The sequence below is a fragment of the Lentinula edodes genome (assembly GCF_021015755.1).
Source record: "Lentinula edodes strain Le(Bin) 0899 ss11 chromosome Unknown C8R40scaffold_32, whole genome shotgun sequence".
Taxonomy (NCBI): domain Eukaryota; kingdom Fungi; phylum Basidiomycota; class Agaricomycetes; order Agaricales; family Omphalotaceae; genus Lentinula; species Lentinula edodes.
In genome coordinates this window covers 157,382-179,273 of record NW_025764338.1, presented here as the reverse complement: position 1 = coordinate 179,273, position 21,892 = coordinate 157,382, and the positions used below count along the sequence as shown (strand labels likewise).

At 46.3% G+C, this 21,892-nt stretch overlaps 9 protein-coding genes across 9 annotated transcripts; 6 read left to right on the top strand and 3 right to left on the bottom strand.

Moving 5' to 3' along the window:
• Positions 1-71: 71 nt before the first annotated feature.
• C8R40DRAFT_1052928 (other/AUR protein kinase) lies at positions 72-1,464 on the bottom strand (the record flags this gene model as incomplete). Its single annotated transcript, XM_046224794.1, has 4 exons — positions 72-182; positions 233-312; positions 364-1,010; positions 1,061-1,464. 4 exons carry the CDS (start codon positions 1,462-1,464, stop codon positions 72-74), a joined length of 1,242 nt encoding a protein of 413 aa, XP_046083407.1.
• A 139-nt stretch (positions 1,465-1,603) lies between these two features.
• Positions 1,604-3,321, top strand: C8R40DRAFT_1052828 (uncharacterized protein; the record flags this gene model as incomplete). The annotated part of the gene is made up of 11 exons (XM_046224784.1): positions 1,604-1,659; positions 1,719-1,798; positions 1,943-2,034; positions 2,104-2,333; positions 2,404-2,488; positions 2,536-2,639; positions 2,694-2,700; positions 2,785-2,893; positions 2,966-2,989; positions 3,053-3,156; positions 3,208-3,321. The coding sequence occupies 11 exons, from the start codon at positions 1,604-1,606 to the stop codon at positions 3,319-3,321; spliced, it is 1,005 nt and encodes a 334-aa protein (XP_046083406.1).
• A 2,466-nt stretch (positions 3,322-5,787) lies between these two features.
• On the top strand, positions 5,788-7,010 carry C8R40DRAFT_1162224 (uncharacterized protein; the record flags this gene model as incomplete). The annotated part of the gene is made up of 6 exons (XM_046230222.1): positions 5,788-5,881; positions 5,936-6,039; positions 6,108-6,245; positions 6,345-6,699; positions 6,756-6,847; positions 6,900-7,010. The coding sequence occupies 6 exons, from the start codon at positions 5,788-5,790 to the stop codon at positions 7,008-7,010; spliced, it is 894 nt and encodes a 297-aa protein (XP_046083405.1).
• Positions 7,011-8,183: 1,173 nt separating this feature from the next.
• C8R40DRAFT_1052594 (uncharacterized protein) lies at positions 8,184-10,779 on the top strand (the record flags this gene model as incomplete). The annotated part of the gene is made up of 2 exons (XM_046224767.1): positions 8,184-8,314; positions 8,364-10,779. 2 exons carry the CDS (start codon positions 8,184-8,186, stop codon positions 10,777-10,779), a joined length of 2,547 nt encoding a protein of 848 aa, XP_046083404.1.
• Positions 10,780-11,174: 395 nt separating this feature from the next.
• Positions 11,175-13,353, top strand: C8R40DRAFT_494840 (endo-1,6-alpha-mannosidase). The gene is made up of 14 exons (XM_046235247.1): positions 11,175-11,390; positions 11,453-11,555; positions 11,605-11,746; positions 11,861-11,877; positions 11,950-11,978; positions 12,032-12,084; positions 12,133-12,209; positions 12,279-12,304; positions 12,366-12,409; positions 12,473-12,484; positions 12,551-12,790; positions 12,851-12,963; positions 13,025-13,116; positions 13,176-13,353. Exons 1-14 carry the CDS (start codon positions 11,310-11,312, stop codon positions 13,314-13,316), a joined length of 1,170 nt encoding a protein of 389 aa, XP_046083403.1. The 5' UTR covers positions 11,175-11,309; the 3' UTR covers positions 13,317-13,353.
• Positions 13,354-13,390: 37 nt separating this feature from the next.
• Positions 13,391-14,677, bottom strand: C8R40DRAFT_1162221 (uncharacterized protein; the record flags this gene model as incomplete). The annotated part of the gene is made up of 1 exon (XM_046230221.1): positions 13,391-14,677. The coding sequence occupies one exon, from the start codon at positions 14,675-14,677 to the stop codon at positions 13,391-13,393; it is 1,287 nt and encodes a 428-aa protein (XP_046083402.1).
• Positions 14,678-14,774: 97 nt separating this feature from the next.
• C8R40DRAFT_1273712 (Alpha/Beta hydrolase protein) lies at positions 14,775-16,863 on the bottom strand. Its single transcript, XM_046234093.1, has 8 exons — positions 16,224-16,863; positions 16,016-16,173; positions 15,920-15,962; positions 15,835-15,863; positions 15,712-15,779; positions 15,404-15,660; positions 15,172-15,343; positions 14,775-15,110 (listed from the first exon to the last, which is right to left on the bottom strand). The coding sequence occupies exons 1-8, from the start codon at positions 16,543-16,545 to the stop codon at positions 14,924-14,926; spliced, it is 1,236 nt and encodes a 411-aa protein (XP_046083401.1). The 5' UTR covers positions 16,546-16,863; the 3' UTR covers positions 14,775-14,923.
• C8R40DRAFT_1117657 (uncharacterized protein) lies at positions 16,864-19,690 on the top strand. Its single transcript, XM_046228667.1, has 4 exons — positions 16,864-17,431; positions 17,492-17,608; positions 17,679-17,831; positions 17,882-19,690. The coding sequence occupies exons 1-4, from the start codon at positions 17,233-17,235 to the stop codon at positions 19,309-19,311; spliced, it is 1,899 nt and encodes a 632-aa protein (XP_046083400.1). The 5' UTR covers positions 16,864-17,232; the 3' UTR covers positions 19,312-19,690.
• A 149-nt stretch (positions 19,691-19,839) lies between these two features.
• On the top strand, positions 19,840-21,461 carry C8R40DRAFT_1052877 (NAD-P-binding protein; the record flags this gene model as incomplete). The annotated part of the gene is made up of 7 exons (XM_046224788.1): positions 19,840-20,048; positions 20,114-20,285; positions 20,485-20,624; positions 20,672-20,702; positions 20,807-20,877; positions 20,985-21,095; positions 21,152-21,461. 7 exons carry the CDS (start codon positions 19,840-19,842, stop codon positions 21,459-21,461), a joined length of 1,044 nt encoding a protein of 347 aa, XP_046083399.1.
• Positions 21,462-21,892: the final 431 nt, after the last annotated feature.

Sequence of the window (21,892 nt, the reverse complement as noted above, 5' to 3'; positions counted from 1 at the left end):
ATGCAATTTGATTGGTGCGCGCAGAGATGTATACAAATGTGTGAATGTTACCCCAAGAGTTTTGGTAGCGTTCAATAAACTTCGCTTCCCCTATTGCAGTTCTTTGGTCTATATTTAACAATCCATGGATGGCGCAGTACGTCGAGCAATGGTATACGATCTTGAGGTTCATGTTGCAGAAGCTGTTCAAAGAAATCAATAAAATCCACTGACAGTACGAAAAGGGACTCACCCGTGTAATAAGATCTTTGACCTCCGCAGACATTCCGGGAGGGAATCGCAAATCAACCTTCATAATTCTTCGATATGTATCTGAGGAGCAGTCAGCTCGTGCATCAAAGCTTAAACCAGATGGGACTTCACTGTTAACGCTTTTTCGGTCCTCAAATGGCGGATTTCCAATCAAGAATTCGTATGTCAATACGCCTAGTGCCCAATAATCCACCTTCTCACTGTGCTCTTTACCTTCGACCATCTCTGGAGGAAGATAATCCAAAGTTCCGCACATTGTCCTTCTCCTATTCCCGGGAGCGTGCACGCTCCAACCAAAGTCCGCGATCTTCAATTCGCCGTTTAGACCAAGAAGAAGATTCTCGGGTTTAATGTCTCGGTGTATGACATGCTTTGAATGGAGATAGCTCAATGCATCAGCCATTTGGTCGATATACCTCGAGCCGCGTTTCTCTGAAAAGCAACCGTACTTGGAAAGTTGTTTGTAGAGCTCACCCTTTCCGGCGAATTCGAGCATTAAGAAGATTCTCTTCTCATCGTGAAAGTATCCGTATAGCCGCAAGACATTCGGGTGGCGAAGGTTTTGCTGAATCTCTATCTCGCGGCGGATCTGTTTTTCTACTTTCCCCGCGACGATTTCAGATTTGTAAAGTGTTTTGAGAGCAAGGATGTATTTAGGTTCCGCTTTCGTTCGAACCATGTAAACCCGGCCGAATTTTCCCTTACCCAGCGGCCTGCCCATGTCGAAGTTGTGCAAAGACCATTCACGAGTAGGAGTCCTATGATGATAGTCAGACGTTGTTTCCTTAATACTTTGCTTGAGACTCACTGAGCGCTACTGGAATCTAACGCCAATTCCTGAGCAGCCTCACCAAAGATCTTCTCCCCTCTCTTTTCATTCTCGAGTTCGAGTCCGCCGTCATAGTTTCCGATATCAAAGGATATAGTCGGTGCAGGAGTATTTCCTGTGTGTGTTAGCGTCCCGGTTGTCTTCGTCTTGGTGGCTGGAGGAGGCATCGCTGTTCCGGTCGTTGCTTTCGTCAATTTCGTGCTGGGTTCAGGGGCATGTGCTGGATTAGGTGCAGCATACTTCGTCAAGAGTTTCGCTACGTTTGTTTGGCTAGACTGCTTCGAATGTAATGGAGGTCTCGCATTAGTGGTCGTCTTTCCAGGTTTGTTGTTAGATAGTTCCAGTGCGGCGATTTGTCGTGTGACAGACCCTATGGTTGCCATTATGAAATGTTCGGGTTGGAACTTGAACAAGAAAAGAACTTCAGATCGACGGACCGAAGAATTGCACGTGGTCGAGTGAGTGGCGCAATGGTCCAGGTGATGTTCCTCAGAGCCTTCTTGAAGTTCTTCTTCTCCCAAGATGTCGATCCTCGCAACACGAAAAACGGATGATAATTTTGAAGAGATACCCGTTATGTGAGTCAATTCTTACTACTACTAATGCGACGAATCTAAATCTAAATCATTCCTTTTAGTGACTTTACTGATGCATCAAGTTCAAACCCTGTGCGAAGGATGGCACTCGCGGAGAGAATTCGAGATGCTTGTGTCAACGGTGTGCTTCAAACGAATTCATCGGTATTTTTCTTGTTTTTTCTTACTCAAACATCTCGATGCTGCAGTCGGCTTCTTTTATAGCAAGTCCTTTCTCCGACTAGACCGCTTTCTTGTGCATTCAAATTGAGTCCGCGTCTCGTAGTCAAGAACCATGGTATACCAGAAGACACTATAGCAGATGCAGTGGAAGCTGGCAAGAAATTCTTCAAGTTACCCATCTCATCTAAAATGGATGTGCGTTTTTTGTCCGAGTATCCCGAACATCTTCCGTGTCATCAACGTTTACTGAGTCCCTTTCCACAGCTTGATATTCATAAAGCGAAAAACTTCAAGGGTTACACCGCACTGTTAGGGGAGAACACCGATCCAACCGGAAGGGGAGACCTTCATGAAGGGTTCGATATCGGCTGGGAAGAACGCGAGTCTTCAAGAAGCATCAGCCAGGACATCTTATCACGCGATGACAGTGGAATGTCAGGTACCAACGTTTGGCCTGACTTGCCCGATTTCAAAGAGCCAGTACTCTCATATTAGTGAGGTCATTCGCGAAACCTCTACTAACCTCAATTGTTGAAGCATGCCCATTGCCTCGATGTTTTCTAGTCATTCAGTAGTACAACTGGGGTTGAAGTTGTTTCCTATTTTAGCGTTAGCCTTGGATTTACCGGAAAACTTCTTTGAGGACAAGGTTCTTTACTTCTTCGATGATCAAGACTTGCTTTGACAAATTTTCAGACAACGAAACCGGCTGCAATCATGAGGCTCCTTCACTACCCTCCCCAGTCTCCATCAATGCTTGACAACGATGGCAGCATGATTGGTATTGGAGCACACACAGAGTGAATATTCTGAATGCTAACCGCCTTTGGACCTACTGACGATCTTTCCGTCAGTTATGAAGTAAGATAATATCCTTCTCTTTTTCGTTGTATTTTGGGACTGGCACCCTGCCGATCTTCTCAATCCTACCTGCATCACATCTAGTGCTTCACAATTCTCTGGCAAGATGCTATATCCGCTCTCCAGGTCAAAAATACTCAAGGGAAATGGATTGACGCTATTCCTATCCCTGGTACATTCGTTCTGAACATAGGTAGCTGTCCCTGTCTTCAGTATTCGAGGACTTACTCCGTGTATTCCCCGTGAACTCAACAATTCAACCTAGGGGATCAGTTATCACGATGGACCAGTAAGATTTGCTCCACGCTCTGTGCCCCCTCCAGTCGGAACTAACGTCTGACCCATCCATGAGATGATGTTTTCAAATCGACGATTCATCGTGCAATTAACAAATCCGGTCAAGAGAGATACTCGATGCCTCTTTTCTTTGGGGTAGACTACGATATACTCTTGAAGGTATGTGTTTATATCCTAAATTTTCATTGCCCTTCATATCATACCCACTAGCCAATCCCAAGTTGCGTTTCTGCAGAAATGCCCGCAAAGTATGAAGTAATCGCTGCTGGAGAGTATGTCAAGCGTCGTTTGGAGGAAACTTACACACATTCTACGCAGAAATAAACCTTTTGCCGTTCGTTCAAGATGCCGCATTAACGGAGATTTGTCATATAACTCGATCGACACAGGCTCTTGCGAAATTTGGCGCTGTCACGACTCCCTACTACATAAGTTACAGTAAGCCTCGCTCAGACCAGCTCAGGCAGTACTTGGGCACCTGGTGCGCGCGTCGCGGCTCGCCTGCACGAGCTTATCGTATTGTATCCGCCTTTGACTATCCCGGCATCTTCAGTCTTCAACGCTTCATCCTTGAAACATATTCATTTGAAAGTTAGATCGATATACTTTTCTCAATTGTTGCTTTGCCGCTATGTTGCCTGACATTGAACTGCGCCTGTCGCAGCGAATCTATCAGCAGCCCAAGTTTTTAGGTGAATGTTACTTCACCTTACAAAGGTGGCGTTTGACGTCTTTCAATTTAGAGACAAGGTGAAGCCTGGTGAAGCATTCACAGTTTCTGGTTTCTAAAAGTATGTAACTCATCTATTTTATAAAGTTGAGTCGCCGGACATTGCTTAATGCTATTTGAAGATTGAAGACATGTTCCTATGACGGAGGCTCTCTAGTTGACCTCGATGCATCAGGAGGTACTGTCTACACAGGCATGCAGTTCTATCAAACAACGGTTGACTATGGGCAATTGATGCGGCGGGTAAAATTTTTGGAATGTAACGCATAATCCGTAACATAGCCCAGAGCTCAAATGAGCCGTAGGCTCAAAATTTCAAAGCCGGGCTTCAATGCCGCCCCGGACGTTCCGACCGAATCTGACAGGCCTTTTCTTTCCCCTCCTCCCGCGCGATATAAATTGAGATGCATTTCATTGATATCTAAGTACACACAACAAACTACTAACACATGTTAATACACTACCAGTACGCACTTACACTGAAAGAAGGAGTCATAGTATGAATGTGGACATACCCATTCCCAAATGACTTGAAATTTTGACTTGATGGGGTCTTTTTGCTCGAAATTTGAAGTTTGATGAGGTTCATTGGAATTTGAGTTCTGAACATTGAATATTGAGGTTGAGATCATCTTGTACACACAGTATTATTGGAAGATAGTCTTGAGGAGCATTGCAAATGTGCTGAATTGGACTTATTCATTATAAGTCGGAATTGTACAGAATGGGAGCATGAAGTTGCATGTAGCTTTATGTTCAACATTGAGGTAGTACTGATGAAATCTTGGATGATGGCAATCTTTTCCTGCAGAAATTGGAAGTTCATAAGAGCATCGGAGGCGGTGGTGCGAGAGAGAGAGACGACGCAGAAAATTTTCTTCAACAAAGATCACATGAGCAAATCAAATTTCCCTTTTCGGACTCTCACATGACTAGAGGTATAGACTAGGGATGAACAGAAATAATTGAGGCGAGAGATGACCACGAGAATGCGCCGTTGCTTATTTTCGGGCGTTGAGCCCTGGCATCAAGATTTTGAAACTCAGTTCATTTGATGATTTTGTCCCTTGCTCATACTCGATCGTTTGAACATGGGTTATATGAAGGTTTGACTGTGTATATGTACTGTATGTTTTATTTAGCTCTAGGTTAGTTCGGATTTCGATTTCCGAACTCTTCGCTTTCATGATTCCATGTTTTACCGTCAGAGTCCTGATGTCAGTTCTTAGCATTCAATCTTACGAATTCGGGAAAAAATGCGACACTAGCTCTATCCCCTTTGCACATAGGTCAGAAAAACTGGTACTCAAGAAAACAGATTCTAGCTTGTGGTGAACCTCATATCGTTATGTGAGTGATAAATAATACACCGTCTGTATCAACGGAGCAATAGGTCACCATAGGATCTCATGAAAATATAGGCTGCAGTACGGATCAACTCAAATACTCTCAAATATCGCCCTGGAAATATCACGCTGAAGCCTGAAGTCTGGTGCTATCTGGTTATATCTCATGTGCTTCGGCCCTTCTACTCCGTGAGCTACATATCTCTGAGAGATTCACACCGCGCCGGGTTCAAACTTGTCAGCCACAGCTTTAAGGCAGCATATAAATCAGCCACTACTGAGGTACATATAAACTTACAACAGGCCTATAATCAACTCTGCCGCTAATGACATATCCCCGGGATTGTTCTTCATAGAATTGAGGCAAGGCAAGAACTTGATACAGGAGCATACAGGATGGTTCCGCTTGCTTCTTGAGTGTCCGTCGCTTCGCTTCTCAACGCGACTTTAGTAATGAAAAACCTCAACTTCGTCGATAGAGATCAAAGAATTGCACGTAAAAGGAGACGCCCGAGCCAACCGCGCTAAACAAGAGATCGCGATTACCGATTCACAAAACTACTTATTCCCCAAAAGGGATGAGTAAAGTGTCACCCTACATACGGGTCACCAAACTATATATAACAAGTGAGGCTAGATCAATGTTTTCTTTTATCTCCTCCTCCTTCAATATCACTTGTCTTCGTAGTGCCCGCCCATAACTCGCTCACGCCAATGCATGGTCAACGTTCCGATGATCACCAATTCAGTCCTCTTAAACTCTTCAATGTCGAAGGCCTAGTCGCTGTGGTGACTGGAGGGGGGAGCGGTAAGTGGTAGCTTTTAAGATTTCATTTTCCTTGACTAATTAGGATCGATACAGGCATTGGGCTTATGATGGCTACCGCTCTTGAAAACAACGGTGCTGTAGTGTACATTGTTGGGAGAAGACATGAAGTGCTTGAGCGGGCCGCCCAGGAAAACAGCGTGAGTACAAAACTTCGATACTTCTTTTCATGTTAATCCATGTTAATCACTATACATACCACGTACAGCGATTTAACAACATCATTCCTTTGCAGGGTGATATCACGAATCGTGAATCCCTTCTATCCGTAGTACAAATAGTGAAAGCTCGACACGGATATATTGATCTCTTAGTCAATAACGCTGGGATTGCACGAAATTTATACGTTCACCCGCTACCTTCGCCTGAAGATTCTCCCGAGGCGCGCAGCCCTCCTTCCCCTCCTGCATCTCCTAGCTGTGAACCTTCACACCCCTCTATCAAGGCATTCCAATCCGCGTTGTGGGATTCTGGAACCCCTGACGACTTTGCAGAAACATTTGCAACGAACGTGACGGCGCCTTATTATACGACTGTCGCGTTCTTGGAACTTCTACATCAGGGAAATCTCCGCCAACAAGAGACCGTGTTTTCGAGTTTCATGACTTTCCCCCCGTTTCATTCATCACAAGTGATCACCGTTTCGTCGTCGGGTTCGTTCAGAGTCGACCCCAAGATTGTTTCCATGTCATATACGTTGTCTAAAACTGCCACTACGCATCTCGGCAAATGCTTGGCGAATTTGCTGGCACCTTGGAGTATCCGAAGTAACGTTTTGGCTCCAGGGGTTTGGCCAAGTGGTTCGTTCATTTACTGCCTACTCGTCGTTTATTTCATGCTAAATTAGAGATTCTAGAAATGACGAATAGCAGGTTATCGCCAAATTTTAAACTCGATCCTCGCGTTATGGCCATGTCGGTACCCTTGAAGCGAGCGGGCACAGAAGAGGTCAGCATTTTCGTTTCGTGAGCATGAGCTGTCTTCTCATCTTGTTCCACAGGAAATGGCTGGGACTATCCTTTTTTTGGCCAGCAAGGCTGGGGCATATGTCAACGGTGCGGTCTGGCTCATAGACGGAGGCAGGGTAAACTCTGTAGCGAGCAGCTATTAAGCCAAACAGAACTGCCAGGTTCTCGGACAACTAAACTTGTAGCATAGTTCATAATATGGGGGTGAGACACTTAGTATGCCTACCGTTAACCTGTACTGTACCTCTCACTTATTAACGTCTCGTAGTTCGCAATTGTACTCGTAATTCCAATGGAGCTCGACAAAATTTGCAATGAATCATCATAAACTGACGTGCACCCTCGACCTAATATGAGAAATAGACTAGAGGGGCAGAGAAAAGGGGAGGGGGAAGATCCAGGGAAAATCAGTCGCATAACCCTCTGAAAGCCCATTTGAACTTTGGGCAGGAAATTATGTCCGCTGTAATGGAGGTAACAGTATGACTTTCCTCACCAAAACATTCCCCCTGGCCCTGAGTCTCGGCTGGATATCGAGTACACAAGGATTATATCCACCATCGAATCTCATCAAATGCTGTAGTAGAGTAGATGAACGACAATCCAATAATACTGGTAGCTGGTTCGTACCTAGTAGATTAAGTTGTTTTGAGGTTTTCTGTAGCTTTACGATGTCCGAGGGAAAGTAGGGAGCTGGACAAAGTTAAAGAACCGAACCTCTGATCCACCAATAGCCTCATAATGCATGAGTTCGATTGAGCGTTGAATAGATGCTTCGCCACGCAAAAGAATTTTGGATTATGATTACAACTTTGTTTTTTGCTATAGATTGAACACCTCCACCTGGAGGGGTGGGCTTGATCGCGCAGTCAAACGAGTGCATGCCCAATAAGTAGGTGAGCTTGCCAACGATTTGACGTTGAAGAGAAGGAAGGATACGTAGGGATACGTGCGTGCACAGGGTTATAGGGGTAGAGTAAAAAGTAAGAGCGTCTTGAAAGTAATTGGCTGACTTTGGCTATCTATGGATAGACTCTGCAGTTAAGTTTATGGAGAAGGAGACCGCGATTACAGTTTCTGGAGACAGTCTAGAGAACGGTTCGAGTCTCTAGACCTCAGCGGATTCGGAACCGGCGGAAATCGGCGTGGGCGTGATAGTCTGGCACGGGTTCATCCGGATTACACACTCTTCGTTTAATCACATCGTTATCTTCTTGTTGACCTCCAAAAGTCTACTCAAAAACTAGACACTACTCAACAAAGCAAATCCTCTTCCAGACTAAACATAGAAACGGAACGAAAAGTAATTGCCAACTATGGCACAAACACATTTTCCGTCCAGGGTGACCTCACCCACTAAGGAGCTTGCGAACTTCAGCGTTCTTTCTGGAGACAGGCAACTTAGAGTCGAGGACGTTCAAGAGGCGTATATAGAACAGAAAGACAGGTACGATTTGTAGCTACATCGTTCTTTAACTTGCTCACGGGTGGGAAAGGTTGGTCAACGCCATTGATGCAACCAAGTCAATCTTGCGCGATGTACGGGCTTTCAACAAGGACGAATGGATCATACGATACCCTCAGTACAAGGAGGCGATCGAAACTGTTTCTCCTCCTCCTACTGCCTCTCGAAGAAAGTCTCTCCGTCGTTCGTTGACTTTTGCAGACGACCCTGCGACAGAGACTGAAGTGGTTGTTAGGAAGAAATTACAGCGATCAGTCACGGTGTCGCCAATTTCTGAGAACACAGAGGAAGAGGAGACTGACGAGGATGCCACTTCTGACTTCAACGTACTCCGCCTTGACCTTCAACTCGGTCCAAATTCGACGGTAACTTCCCTAGTCTCTCAACTTGAAAAGTCGTCCATTGCCAATTTATTGGACGAACGTATCGCTGCTTCCCTATCACATGTAGACAAGCTTCGACTTCGAGTTGAAGATACTTCTTCGAAGGTCCTCGTTACTGGAGACCTCAATGCCGGCAAATCTACTTTTGTCAACGCATTGCTTCGTAGAGAGGTTATGCCCGTTGATCAGCAGCCGTGTACCACCGCTTTCTGTGAGGTGCACGATGCAGCCGAGAACCAGGGCGTCGAGGAAGTACACATCATATCCCCAGGTGTTACTTACGACGTCAATAACGAGTCCACCTTCACACGAGCTTCTCTATCGGAATTGGAAGATATCGTTGGTGAAAACGAGGACCATGAGCGTATTCTCAAATTATACCTCGCTGATACTCGTACGCCCTCGGAATCACTTCTCAATAATGGCGTTGTGGACATCTCCCTCATTGACGCTCCTGGTCTCAATCGAGATAGCTTAAAGACAACTGCGCTTTTTGCTCGCCAGGAAGAAATTGATGTGGTTGTATTTGTTGTCTCGGCGGAGAACCACTTCACTCTTTCTGCTCGCGAATTCCTCACCAACGCTAGTAAAGAGAAGGCTTATCTGTTCATTGTTGTCAATAAATTTGAACAAATCAAGAACAAGGAGAAATGTCGCAGGCTTGTTCTTGAACAAATCCGACAACTTAGTCCTCGCACCCACGAGAATGCTGATGATCTGGTCCACTTTGTCGATTCCGCCGCCGCACTCCAGCCATACACTGCGAACCCCACTTTCGATGACCTCGAATCCTCGTTGCGATCCTTTGTGCTTGTTAAGCGCTCCAAGTCGAAACTGCATCCAGTTTCTACTTATCTTAACAATCTTCTTGGAGACATCGAATTACTTGCCGGTGCAAATTCCATTGTTGCCAATGCCGAACTTGACCAAGCGAGGGAAAGTCTGGCTCAGGTCAAGCCGGTGTTGGAGCGAATGAAAAATGGGCGGGAATTACTAGAGGAGGGTCTGGAGACTTTGGAGGAGGAGGGAGCCAGTAGTGCCTCGTCCAGTTCAAAGGCTACGCTGACCCAAGCTCTTGAGCGTGTGGGGCAGGGAAAACTGGGAGTCGACAAACCTCTAATTCCCTTGCCTTCCTATCCCGGTATTCTTGGGGTTTGGGACTACGCACGCGACGTCCGAAAAGCTCTTCTCGCCAGTCTCGACGCTGCCGTCGCACTTGCCGAAGATGAAGTTAGGAATATCACTAGTGCGGGCGTCGACAGGATCAAAGAGCTCGGTGAAGAGCATCTTCCAGTTGGTGTTGAGCGCAACCGAAGGGTCTTCATGCCTGAGGCAATGTTCAGCACAATCAGGAAGGCCAGCAAAGGACCTACCAAAAGTAGGAAGTCCTTGACCGTTGTCGCAGGTGGCGTACACGGTCTCGGCATCGGTCTTGCTCAACGCAGCGAAATGCTAGAGACTACTTTCTTTGATCTTTTCGACGTTCAGCATCAGTTTTGGCTTCACTTCAGTGATGGTGAATCTGACAATGCAAGCAAGGAAGATGAAACCACTGCGCCTACTGTTCTAGGTCTCGCCAGTGTCGGCGTCGGTGCTTTGACCATGGTCGGTGGACAAGCAGTTGGAGCTAAGGGTCTCATTGAGGGCATCATTCGTGTCACAGATCTTTTCGGCAATGAAACAGTCAGAAAGTGGGCAGCGCCTGTTTTAGGTGCTGTTACCATCGGTATGACTGCTTATTTGATTCTCGAACTACCCACCTCTATTCCCAAGACGGTCGGAAGACGTATTAGAGCTTCTGTTGTCCATCTGCACGCAGAAGACCAAATATCTTTCGTCGATGCACATGCGTCGAGAATCAGCCGTGAGACGAGGAAAGTATTGCGTTTGGCTTCGTGGGATCTGAGATCAAGGTTCAACAGTGCCATGGAAGAACGTGGAAAAGAGGTCAAAGTTAAGGAGGAGATTGCAAAGAAAGCCATCCGGGCAATGGAATGGTTTGGAGAACTTGGAAGGAAAAGTGAAGAAATCCGTGTCAATGCTCATTTGGGGATCGACATGTGAAACTCCATGATCACACTCCCATTTCTTCACACCTTTAGTTATGTATATTTCATTCATGTTTTCTTTCCACTTCATAGTATGTGTTCTCATGTTGAGATATGGCGAGAGCCTTTTGTTTTATCCCCTTCGTTATTTTAAGCTCTCCGTATTGAATTATCACGACGCTCCTTACTCTGGAACGACTTGTAATGTACGAGCATGATTGTAACACCGGTTGGTGCTCTTCTGCTCTTCCACAAATTTCAAATTGTTGATCAAAGTTGTTCTGAGTCTGAAGGCATGCTTCACTGCACTACTGTTTGGCTTCTTTCCTGTGTTTCCAAGCATGAGGATCTTTGAATCATATGCTGCAAGGTCTGTCAGCAGGCCTCTGTTTTACAATTCTTCAATAGCACTGCATATGCTCTGAATTCGAATTGTCAATGACGTTGGCAACGGTCCTTGAACAAGCAAATTGATTGAAGTGCACCATCCATCGATATATAAAGATTTCTCGGTCCAGGTCTCTCCGTGTTTGTCTCTCTTGCTCGATGTTCCCCTTCGCAATATCACTCTTTTTGACACAGAGCCTCGTGTTTGCCCAAGATTTGGGTGTCCCACTAACATGGAGGGTGAAAGAATTTCTTCCATTTGCCGAAGTTTAGGGTTCAAAGGCTCAGATGACGCATCCTAGGAATTCAGCAATTCTCGTTTACTTGCTGAGCGCATTTCGATTGCTGAGGATGCAATCAATACCATCCTGCCCCAGCTTGACACCTCCAATGCTCAGTTCGACGGTGAGCTTGGACCCTTTCGCATTTCCCGATTTCCTCTAATATCCACTAGGCATTGGATATTGGCAATCAGGAAATGTATTTTCCGCAATGGCAAATTTTGACCACCTGGCTGGAACGACCACATATGAAACCCAGGTCATTAACGGTCTTAATACGGCGTTCAGCTTGTACTCAAATTTCGACCAATATGGGTAAGTGGCTGGTTTTTTTTTCGTCTCCTGGTTGACAGATGGTTGCTGTCTCTGACTTTCAGGGTAAGTTGTTTCATTTTTTCACTACAACTATTGTTCACCGTCAGACTCTAGTATAACGATGACGCGATGTAAGTGCTTGTTGGGTATAAGTTGGTTTAATCCCGAACAGATCCCTCAAACCCGCAGGTGGTGGGCTACAGCTGCATATTACGGTTACAGAGCATACGGAGTAAGATTTGTAAGAATCGAGGTTCAATTATCAGTGCTCATCATTAAAATCAGGATGAAAACCTGTTATCGATGGCAATCGCTACTTGGACTCATGTTTCGCAGTAGTAAGTCTGACATTTCGAGTGGAACGGCATGGTCTCAACTGGCCTCAGTGTCATCACTACCGCGGATGCAAGTTCTGGGACACAACCCAACAAAGACTTTCCAATAGCTGGAACATGCTTCGGCGGTTGGTACAACCATTGGACTCATTCAGTATCGCTTCTTGCTGATTTTCTCAAATCATTCTTTTACTCAGAATCAATGGCGGGTGGAGTGTTTTGGGTAGGCTCTTTTCCTCATAATCTGGCTGTAGAATTACGGCGAGTGTCACATATTATTCTAGCGTCCAACAGTGGATGATACCGGCATTAACTCCATCACAACCGGGTGAGTACCTACTACCTGCCTACCAGTGTTATCCTTTGGCGGGCTTGCTTACTTGCCGAACAGGCTCTTTACAACGTTCGTTAAGTTCAAGTTGCCTCCTTAGTAGATGCTCCGCCATACTCACAGATTTTATCAACCAAGGCTTTCCGCATTCCTGGCTGAGACTACTGGTGATACGACATACACGAATGCGGCCATCCTTAGTGCCGAATGGATGCAGAACCTTCAAATCAATGCAGATGGGATCGTCCTTGATACTGTAGATGGCGCGGACTGCACCAGGTCCCCTGCTACTTGGCTTTTCACGTACAACTCTGGAAAGTACCTTGAGGGACTCAGTGTTCTAAAAGATGTCACTGGCAACTCTGCGTGGACAACTTTGTGAGCTGTGCTGATTAATGATAGTAATTTCTATCTGATAATATTTTCGTGATAATGAAGAATGACAGATATAGCTGCAGTCGCGATTAAATCTTCTGCTTGGGAAGGCAGTAACGGAATTATCACTGAAGGAGCCAGTCCAACAGCCAACAACGATGGAGTCGGGTTCAAAGGTAATTTGAGTCGTTTCACTGATACAACCTGCGAACTTTTGACGACTTTTTCGTTTGCTAGCGATATTTATTCGAGGACTTGACGAAGTTAGCGTACGCAGCAGTGATAACAGTGCTCTTCAAATTTTGATCCACAGCTACAACGATGTACAAGTGCGTAGCGAATTTCTTTAATTGACGTTGTGTAACTAACCCTTTCACCGTGTGTTCAGTATAACGCCCTGCTGGAGCTCGCTGACAATGGCACCTCATATTCCTCTTCTTGGACTGGACCTCCGCAAGGCTTCACGACATGGGGCCAACTTGCTGCTCTTGATGTTATGGTCACCGCCATCAACACTAATTCTCCCTGATTCCTTGAAGTCTGGCTCGAGTCGTCCTCCTCTTTTCTGTGTACAATTAACCAGATGCAATGAATGAACGATGATTATTGGCTCCTGATCCAGGCTGCAAAGGCACTGAAATGGCGCACGTCTTTGTATCTATCACAAAATGAGAGTAATGCCTCGTAACGTAATTCTCTGGTGGTACTACAAGCTTGCAGTATCTTCGCTAAATCGACTGGGCAAACATAAGGTGGCTGTCGAGCGTCTTCAGCTAAAGAAGCTGTACCTTGCATTGCGCAAGCATAGTAAATGCAGTGATCCATTCCGAAACAGTGCCCAAGTTCGTGGCTAGCAGTGCGGCAGACACGAGCGAGCCATAAGCCAGAGCAGGCACTGGGAGATTGCGAAGAAGGAAGCGCACGATGGGCGGCCAACGCTGCATGAATCGGCCCAGAACCATCGTTGGAAGACTGCCCAAGTTCCTTTTTTGTGCCTGTTTTTTTGTGCCGCTTCTTCCTCAAAGATTTTGCACTTTGGGTACAACATGACTGTATATAAGTCGAACAATGTGATGCAGGCCACGAATGTTCGCGGTCGATGTTCTGAACAACATCGAGAACAGGATTATAGCGTGCAGTGCTCACAACTGCAATACGACTCCCACCGTAAGCGCGCCCACAAGCAAAGTCGTCTTCCTCGTTTTCGTAAATGTCGTGCGAGACGAGGAGGAGGAGGGCATATGCGTCATTGGGCAGTAAAGACGTTGCAGCATCAAGCAAATCATCGAGGTTGAGTTGTTGGATAAAAAAATCTTTTGAAACTCTTGTGCGAATACGGACACACTCGTTGCCAATATTTAGTCCTATATGACCGTGCTTCTTACCGATGTTGGACGGTAACTTTCCAGTGTTCCAGCTAGTGTATACAAGCTTCGTAGGTAGCCGCTTGACATTCACACCGTGATAGAACGCGGTTAGATAATCAAGGACCTCTTGTATTCGAGGTTCGGACATCACAGTAACCCGGGGTACCTTTGGCTGAGACCATTGTTGGATAGCATCAAGATTTGGGTCCACGGAAGGTGGTTCTGCAACGTATATTGTCCTTTTCTCCTTTGTAACTCGATTCCGTTCTTTTGACCGTGTCCAAGAACGTAGGCTCTGAGCGGGATACTTTGGATCGAGAGAAAGTTCATCTTCGGGAAGGACCAAAGGGGCAGGGAAGAGTATTTGAGCAGGGTTCGAGGGATTCAAAGGAGCTCTGCCCTGAAGTGTGACTGCCGCAGCGCGTTTCTGTGCAGTTGGCCATGAAAATCCGGTGTCAAATGCAGACTGAGAGGGTATCAAGGTCAAACTCAAATGGGAGCAGACATCAGAAGTGGATGTCATTGCGAAAGAAGTGTTTGTGAATCTTGACAAATCAGTACCACATCAAGTTCAGCACTAATCAATATACTAATCTGTGGAACCTGTATGTTCACCAGAGCAAGGGTACTAGCTGGAGAGTGCTCCGGCTGCTGGAAAGCAATCTCAGCTGCTCTCAGACAATTACTATAGCCCGAGAATACAGATTTTGCAATAGTCTAAGTGTCACAGACTATGATACATTTCTTTACTTCGTAGATAAAAAAGAATCTACAAATTCGCCCTGATCCTCTGTTCGTAACCGGTTTTACCTGGTACAACTCCAAACGCAGGACCTTGCTTTCCAAACATCTCCCTCAAATCGTCTACCAGTTCATCTGGACATTCATAAGCAGCGAAATGACCACCAGTAGAGTGTTCCACTTGAAAGACGAGATTCCCAACGCTGTGTACAAATCTGTGAAGTTACGGTGAGCATGCGATCGATCAAAACAGGGAGCGAGGAGAGGTAGACCTACTTCCTGGGAGTGATACGAAGCTCTTCCGGGAAATGAGAAACACCTAACGGAATCGTGGGTTTGAACGACGAGGGCTGCGAACCGTTTGCGGAATGAATGAATTCATAGTAAATGCGTATCGATGCGGCAGGACCAGCGCGGGAGAAGTAAAAAATTGTGACCCACGTCAAAACTATATGTCACGTAGGTATTAGAGCCTAGAGGTTGGGGAGAAAGGGATGAGGAGACTTACCCTCGTCATCTGTCCAAGGGTATGAATCGGTCCAAGTCGCCAGCTTCTCGTATATCCAGGCGAGCAGTCCAACAGGCGAATCAGCAAGCGAGTATCCCAAGGTTTGAGGCTTAGTTGATTGTTCATGGAAATACCCTTGACCCTCTTTTTCGAAACGCTTTGACCTTTCGATACCCGCTTTCTCTGCGGCAGTGTAGGGAGTAAAAAGATGTTGCAGAAAGAGGATTGGATTCACACTGAAATTCAGCGGAGTAGCACTGAGAACAGGATGTCAATTGAAGTGCGGATGTATGATATATCGTACTTACAGTGGGAAGTTTGTGTGCCAGGCTTTGCTGTGCTTTCCGCCATATTTATGAGCAATGATTCGTGTTATCTGATGTTTGAACCGGGATAAGATCATATAATCATGTACGAAAAGATAAACTGACAAGATAACCCCAGTCTCCTCCTTGTGTAACTAGAGCAAATGTAGGCATAGGCATGGTTCTTACGTATGATTCTAGAGAGACTCACCGTATTCATGGTAACCAAGGCTAAGCATGAGCTTATGCGCAACCTGAAATGAAAGGTGTCAAGTCCCAGGCAGTTAATAAATCAAGTAAAACTCACCTCTGCATATTGTTCAGGAGCGAACCCCGGCTTATGGGCACCTTCGGAAAAGCCAAATCCAGGCAAGCTGAGGGCGACGACATGGAAAGCGGGAAATTGTGGGGAAGACTGCACCAGCAGAGGCAGAATCTTGCGGACTTCGATAAAGCTTCCAGGCCCTGAACTCATCGTGTTTAGCTGCAGCTTTTGCTCTTCAACGAGGACTCACATCCGTGCACGAATAGCAAAGGAATAGCATTAGCGAGGGAACTTTTCTGGTGCACATAATGGATGTTAAGAGTCTCAAAACCATTCACGAGGATATCCTTGGTGAATTGAGGCAAATCCTGGTTCAATTTGGCTTCTTCTAACTTCCAATCATATACGTCTTTCCAACGAGCAACTAGCCGCTTGATGTCTGACAAAGGCGCACCATAATTCCAACCAGTATTCTCCAGTTCGTCAGGAAACTCGGTCAATGCAAGTTTTTGACGCAGTAGGTCTAGTTTGGAATCTGGAATGGAGATTTGAAAAGGCAGCTCGACGGACATAATTACAACGCTTTTGTTGTAGTAATCGTTGCAGAAGAGGGAAATGAGTCGGAATCATTAGGAATCATTGGTCCGGGCCCGATTCACAAGGTCATACACCAATTCGCTCAAAGACCGCGCTATGCTCAAACTCCCCTGCGTTTAGTCAAGAGCGCCTTCGATGGAAATGAGATACGCGTTCACTGTTCAGACCACAATTGCGGAGAGTCGAAACGAATAGATAGATAATAGGATTTTTTAGGACAAGGCTTCGAATTCAATGAATTATGAAACAAGTAAGAAATTTATCAAACGGGGATTACATCAGCCGGTCGGTTTTGTCTATCCATTGTTTGCCAGCATTTCCTCTTCTTCATCAAGACTTTCATCCTTGAAAGGCCTTTCGACCTTGTTCTGCACGTTCTTCTCGCCATTTCTTGCGTAGAAATATTTGCGTACTTCGCTAGACCGGCAGGATCCGCTGGTCTCGTCTAGAACCACAAACTCTGCTTTAATTTGGCAGTTTGTTTTCTAGCTGGTCCACCGACTCGAAGTCAGGACAATTTATCACGACTCTGACGAGTACAACAAGGAAAAAACCGTTTTACCGACATCGCTGGTTGAACAATCTTTACTAACCCTGACAAGCCCCAGTCTTATCCCCCAGCCCTCACCCTTTTTATCTTTGTATCTTTTTCGCATATCAATATGAGTTATCGTCCTCCGTCGACCAGCCCTAGCCCCTCTCCGGCTCCACATGATGTCGGCAAAAACCGTCAGTCCATGGGCCCAGCCACTCGTGGCGGCTTTGCTGCCCCTCCTTCCCCCCGTCCAGGAGCAGGCAACAGCGCTCGGCCTACTAGCGAACTCCTGGGAAGCGCTGGATTATTTCAGCAGACTCCAGAAGGTGTGCAGAGATCCATTTCCACAAAATTTCGGTTGTCCATTAACAATCCGCTTCTTTTAGCTGAAGCCTTAGATCAATGGTTCGAAAATCTTCAGAATTACGAAGCTACCCTAGAGGAAATGGCTGCTGCTTCTTTGGACGTTAATTTTAAAGAGGAACTTTCTGCCATTGAGCAATGTACGAGGATTTTTCTCTTTAGTCCTCTTGGTTTGAAGAGTCATCTCATTTTTGTTTTGTTGTGTTCCAGGGTTCAAAGTTCTCTCTGAAGCTGAGCGCACAGCCGCTCTGTATAGTCTTCTTCAACATTCGACTCAAGTTCAAATCCGCTTTTTCATCACGGTCCTTCAGCAGATGGCTAGATCGGACCCCATGACAGCTCTGCTGAGTCCAGCAATGGGCGGTACGAGTTTTGCACTACATTGTCACTAGACATTCATTTTTGTTCGATAGGCTCTATGCAAAGTCAGATGGAAGCTAAGCTCGCGACTCTCAAATCTCCTGGGCTTAAATCAGGTCTCCCTGCTTCTCCTACCGCCCGAAACTTTAGTGGTAGTGCAGGTCCCGGAAATCGTCAGTCCCTCGCTCTGGACAACTCATCCAATTTTCTATCACCCGATTCTGCTGCCCTTCCGTCGGATCCTGCTGCGACTCTTGCGCAGCAGCGTGCCAAATTTAAGGCTAGCAATGCCGCGCACAGGATTTCAGCACCTGTGTTAGCTTCTGTCGGAACTGAAAATCGTGTTACTTGGGGGAACACTGGTGGTAGTTCACAGCTTGGTCAGGTTGCTGAACAAAATGGCGGATCGCAAGACCTTGTTATTAATAGCTCTCGGCCCAAGAGCACGGAGTTTTCGGGTACTATCGGCTCGCCTCGGGTACCCGTCAGCGCCTCCAACAACGAGGTCACTGTCTCGAACGAAACCGGAAGCTGGGCGAGTATGGTGAACACTCCGCTCATCCCTATGTTCCAAAAGGATAGTCGTATGAATCCGAGCCTAGATGCCGCTGCAACCAAGTTGAACGAATGGTCCGCCAACAAGAATGCTACTCCTGGCGTCCCTCGCATGGGTGACCCTACTATTCACAGGCGGAACAAAAACAACAACGACGATGATAACGGGCAATATAACCACGGGAATAACAGAATGAGAAATGCAAACTTTGGTGCTGGTGCGCCGGGGGCCGGTTGGTCTGGGGTTGGCGTGCGGAGCCCGGCGCTCCCGAACAGTGCGTCCAATCGATTAGATGAAAATGGCCTTGCCAACGCTATGGCAGGCCTGAACGGTCTAGGAATGCAGATGGGCGGAGGTGGATTTGGCATGGGCATGGGCAGTCCAGGGCTTGGTATGGGCATGCCCAATCTTGCTGGAATGTCTGGAATGTCTCCAATTGCCCCTTTTAACATGCAAATGCTTGCCGCCATGGGAATTTCACCCGAAGCGCAATTACTTGCAGCACAGATGGCCGCGAATGGATTTGGACAGCAAGGATGGATGGGAATGCATAATGGACCCGCGAGCGCCGGTGCTAGTTCGAGGAGAGGCCCGCATAGTGCGAGGTCTGTGAAGAGTCCTAGTAGCACCGCTGGTGGCGCTACACCTAAGGGTGAAGAAGACGTTGACCCCCATGTACTCAACGACGTGCCTGCTTGGTTAAGAAGCCTGAGGTTACACAAGTATACTCCTAACTTCGAGGGTATGAAGTGGCAGGATATGGTGGTGCTTGACGAGGCTCAGTTGGAAGGAAAAGGCGTTGCTGCACTGGGAGCTAGACGTAAGATGTTGAAAACGTTCGAGCTCGTTAGGAAAAAGATGGGAATCGAAGGAGGGCCTCCTAGCAGCCAGCCTCCCAGTGCGGTGCTGTCGCTCCAATCTGCTTGAGCGTAATCGGTGTTTGCTCTTGGGCATTGGAAACCCATTTTAATAACTCATCGTTTGCCTACTTCAGGTTTCCTTCTTTTCCTTTCCGAAGTGTTTCTACCCTCCTTTGCTTACCGAATAGGATTCACGAACCTCTCTTTCTTCTAAATGAATCACCGTCGTCCCTTTCTGATCTACCTGTTTCGCTAACTGGTTTCGATTTATATATGTCTCCTTCCGTCGACCTATCTGTATGTGTAACTATACTAATTATCGGTCTTGCCATCCTTATTATTGATGTTGAGCTATTAAGCTAGACTGAGCTTCGGTACAACGTACCGGAGATTCATGAGACTCGAAAACGTGGGGGTCCGTTCTTGGTCCGTTTTTGCAATCTGGGGTTCTCGAAAAATGATGTCACCATAAGAGGAAATAAATAAAACATTATATTGCGCGCTATGGTACTTATAACTTGTACCAAACCACCACCTCCACCATCGTATTTATACGGCTTTCGCTGTCTACAACCCCAATTCCTCCCTCCTCACGATGCTCGAACGTCCCGCGATATCTAGTAATCTCACAAGTCGCAATGGCTCACCGTTGAGACCAGCTTTTTCGTCGACTGCTTCGTCTTTCAAGCCCGACAGTGCTAGTCTCGGTGACGACGTCCATCCTATCATCAATGAAGGTCGAGTTGCGGTAATCACGGGCGCTGCCAGTGGTATCGGTCGTGCTGCTGCACTTGAGCTGGCCAAGTACGTGATTTGCGATCTGGAAACACACGTTTGCCTGAGTATCTTCTCTTCATCGATCCTCATAGACTCAAATTAAAGATTGCTATCGCCGACGTTGATGAAGCTAGACTTCAACAGGTCGGAAAAGATGTGGCAGCTATCGTTGGAGATGCGAACGTCCTTGTTGTGCCAACCGATGTCTCCAAGCTAGACCAGGTCGTGCACTTGAAGGAAAAAGTTTACGAGCTCTGGGGTGAGGTGAGGATCAAGAGTATACTGTGGCCTGCAACATCAAGGCCAATGTTGTTATCTCGGTCTTCTTTTCCTCCTTGATATTTCCTTATTTTTTATTTACCAACACAACCTTCATCATGGTTCTTAACCATATCCATATCCATACCGTCATATCCGTATAGTGCAACTGTCTGTCCCGATGCCACATCCTCCTCTAACTTAGGATTTTCCTGTATCTCTGTTTACGATACTCATCTTTGAACAGGTTGCGGTTCTTATGAACAACGCCGGTATCGGTTTGAAAGGTACCTCCTGGGACGGTATCAACAACTGGAAGACCATATTTGATGTGAACCTCTTTGGGTAAATTCCCTTTTCGTGTTCACGAGTGGGTGCTTATCCGTTTGTAGTATTCTCAATGTTCAACAAACGTTTGTCCCCGTACGTATTCTTTTCTCCTTCAAGGCAGCGTCGTGCTGATGGGAGACTCCCTTCATGGCTCCTTCGTTACGCTTTTTGACCGCACATATCCATATATCACCCAGTTCATGCTCCATCAAGAGAATCAAGGCATGATCATCAACACGGGGTCAAAGCAAGGCATAACTAATCCTCCGTACGTCGCACTAAACCTTTGTGGAAGGGAAAATCGCTCACACATTACTGTCTTATTTTTGCGTTCATCTTATGGTTACATGCCTGCCGGTCCTATAACTGCCACAGCGGGAATGCAGCATACAATGCTTCCAAAGCTGCAGTCAAATCCCTCACTGAAAGTCTGGCCCACGAGCTGAGGGAAAGACCAAACTCTAACGTCACGGCCCATCTATTCATGTGAGTCTAATTAATTGCAGGTTTTTTGAACCCATTAACAGTCTGGCTGTCCACAGACCGGGTTGGACATATACAAACCTCACAGGTGCTCTCACCCAGGCGGAAAAACCTGCGGGAGCGTGGACCGCGGAGGAAACTGTACTCTACATGCTTGACAAAGTTCGTGCTGGGGACTTCTATGTTCTAGTACCCGATAATGAAACAAGGCGGGAGTTGGATGAGCTCAGGATTATGTGGGCCGCCGGTGATATTGCAGAAGGTAGGCCAGCGTTGAGTAGGTGGCACAAGGATTACAAGGCCTTGTTTGAGGAGTATGTGAGAGATGGAATGACTGGTGTTGGAGCTGGGAGTGAACGGTCGTTCTAAATCTGGGCCTGATCCGAGGCACATAAACAAAAGTTGCTCACGGGGTATGTTTCTTTTCTTATCGATTGTCTACGGGTCAAATTACCCCGTACAACTAAATACTTTGTTTAGCCTTCCCCAGCGCTTTTTTTTTTTTTGGCAAAGACCGCTTTCTCATTTCTTCGTTTGTCGTTATGTTTTCTTGAATGTGCGTTTGATGTGCGGGATGTAGAACAATGTACGATCAATGCTTTGCAACGAATTAGTGTTCAAAGCAAGCCAAGGACTAGTGAAAAATTTTGAATTCCCAAATTCTCGTTTGTAGGTACCAAATTCAATAGACATTAGAAGTAGCAAACACTGCATTTAGTTCACATTCCCGTTGGTAAAGTCACTGAGTCCACTTACACATTTATAGATGCTCTTCGCTTATGTCTATTGGATTCTTCCAA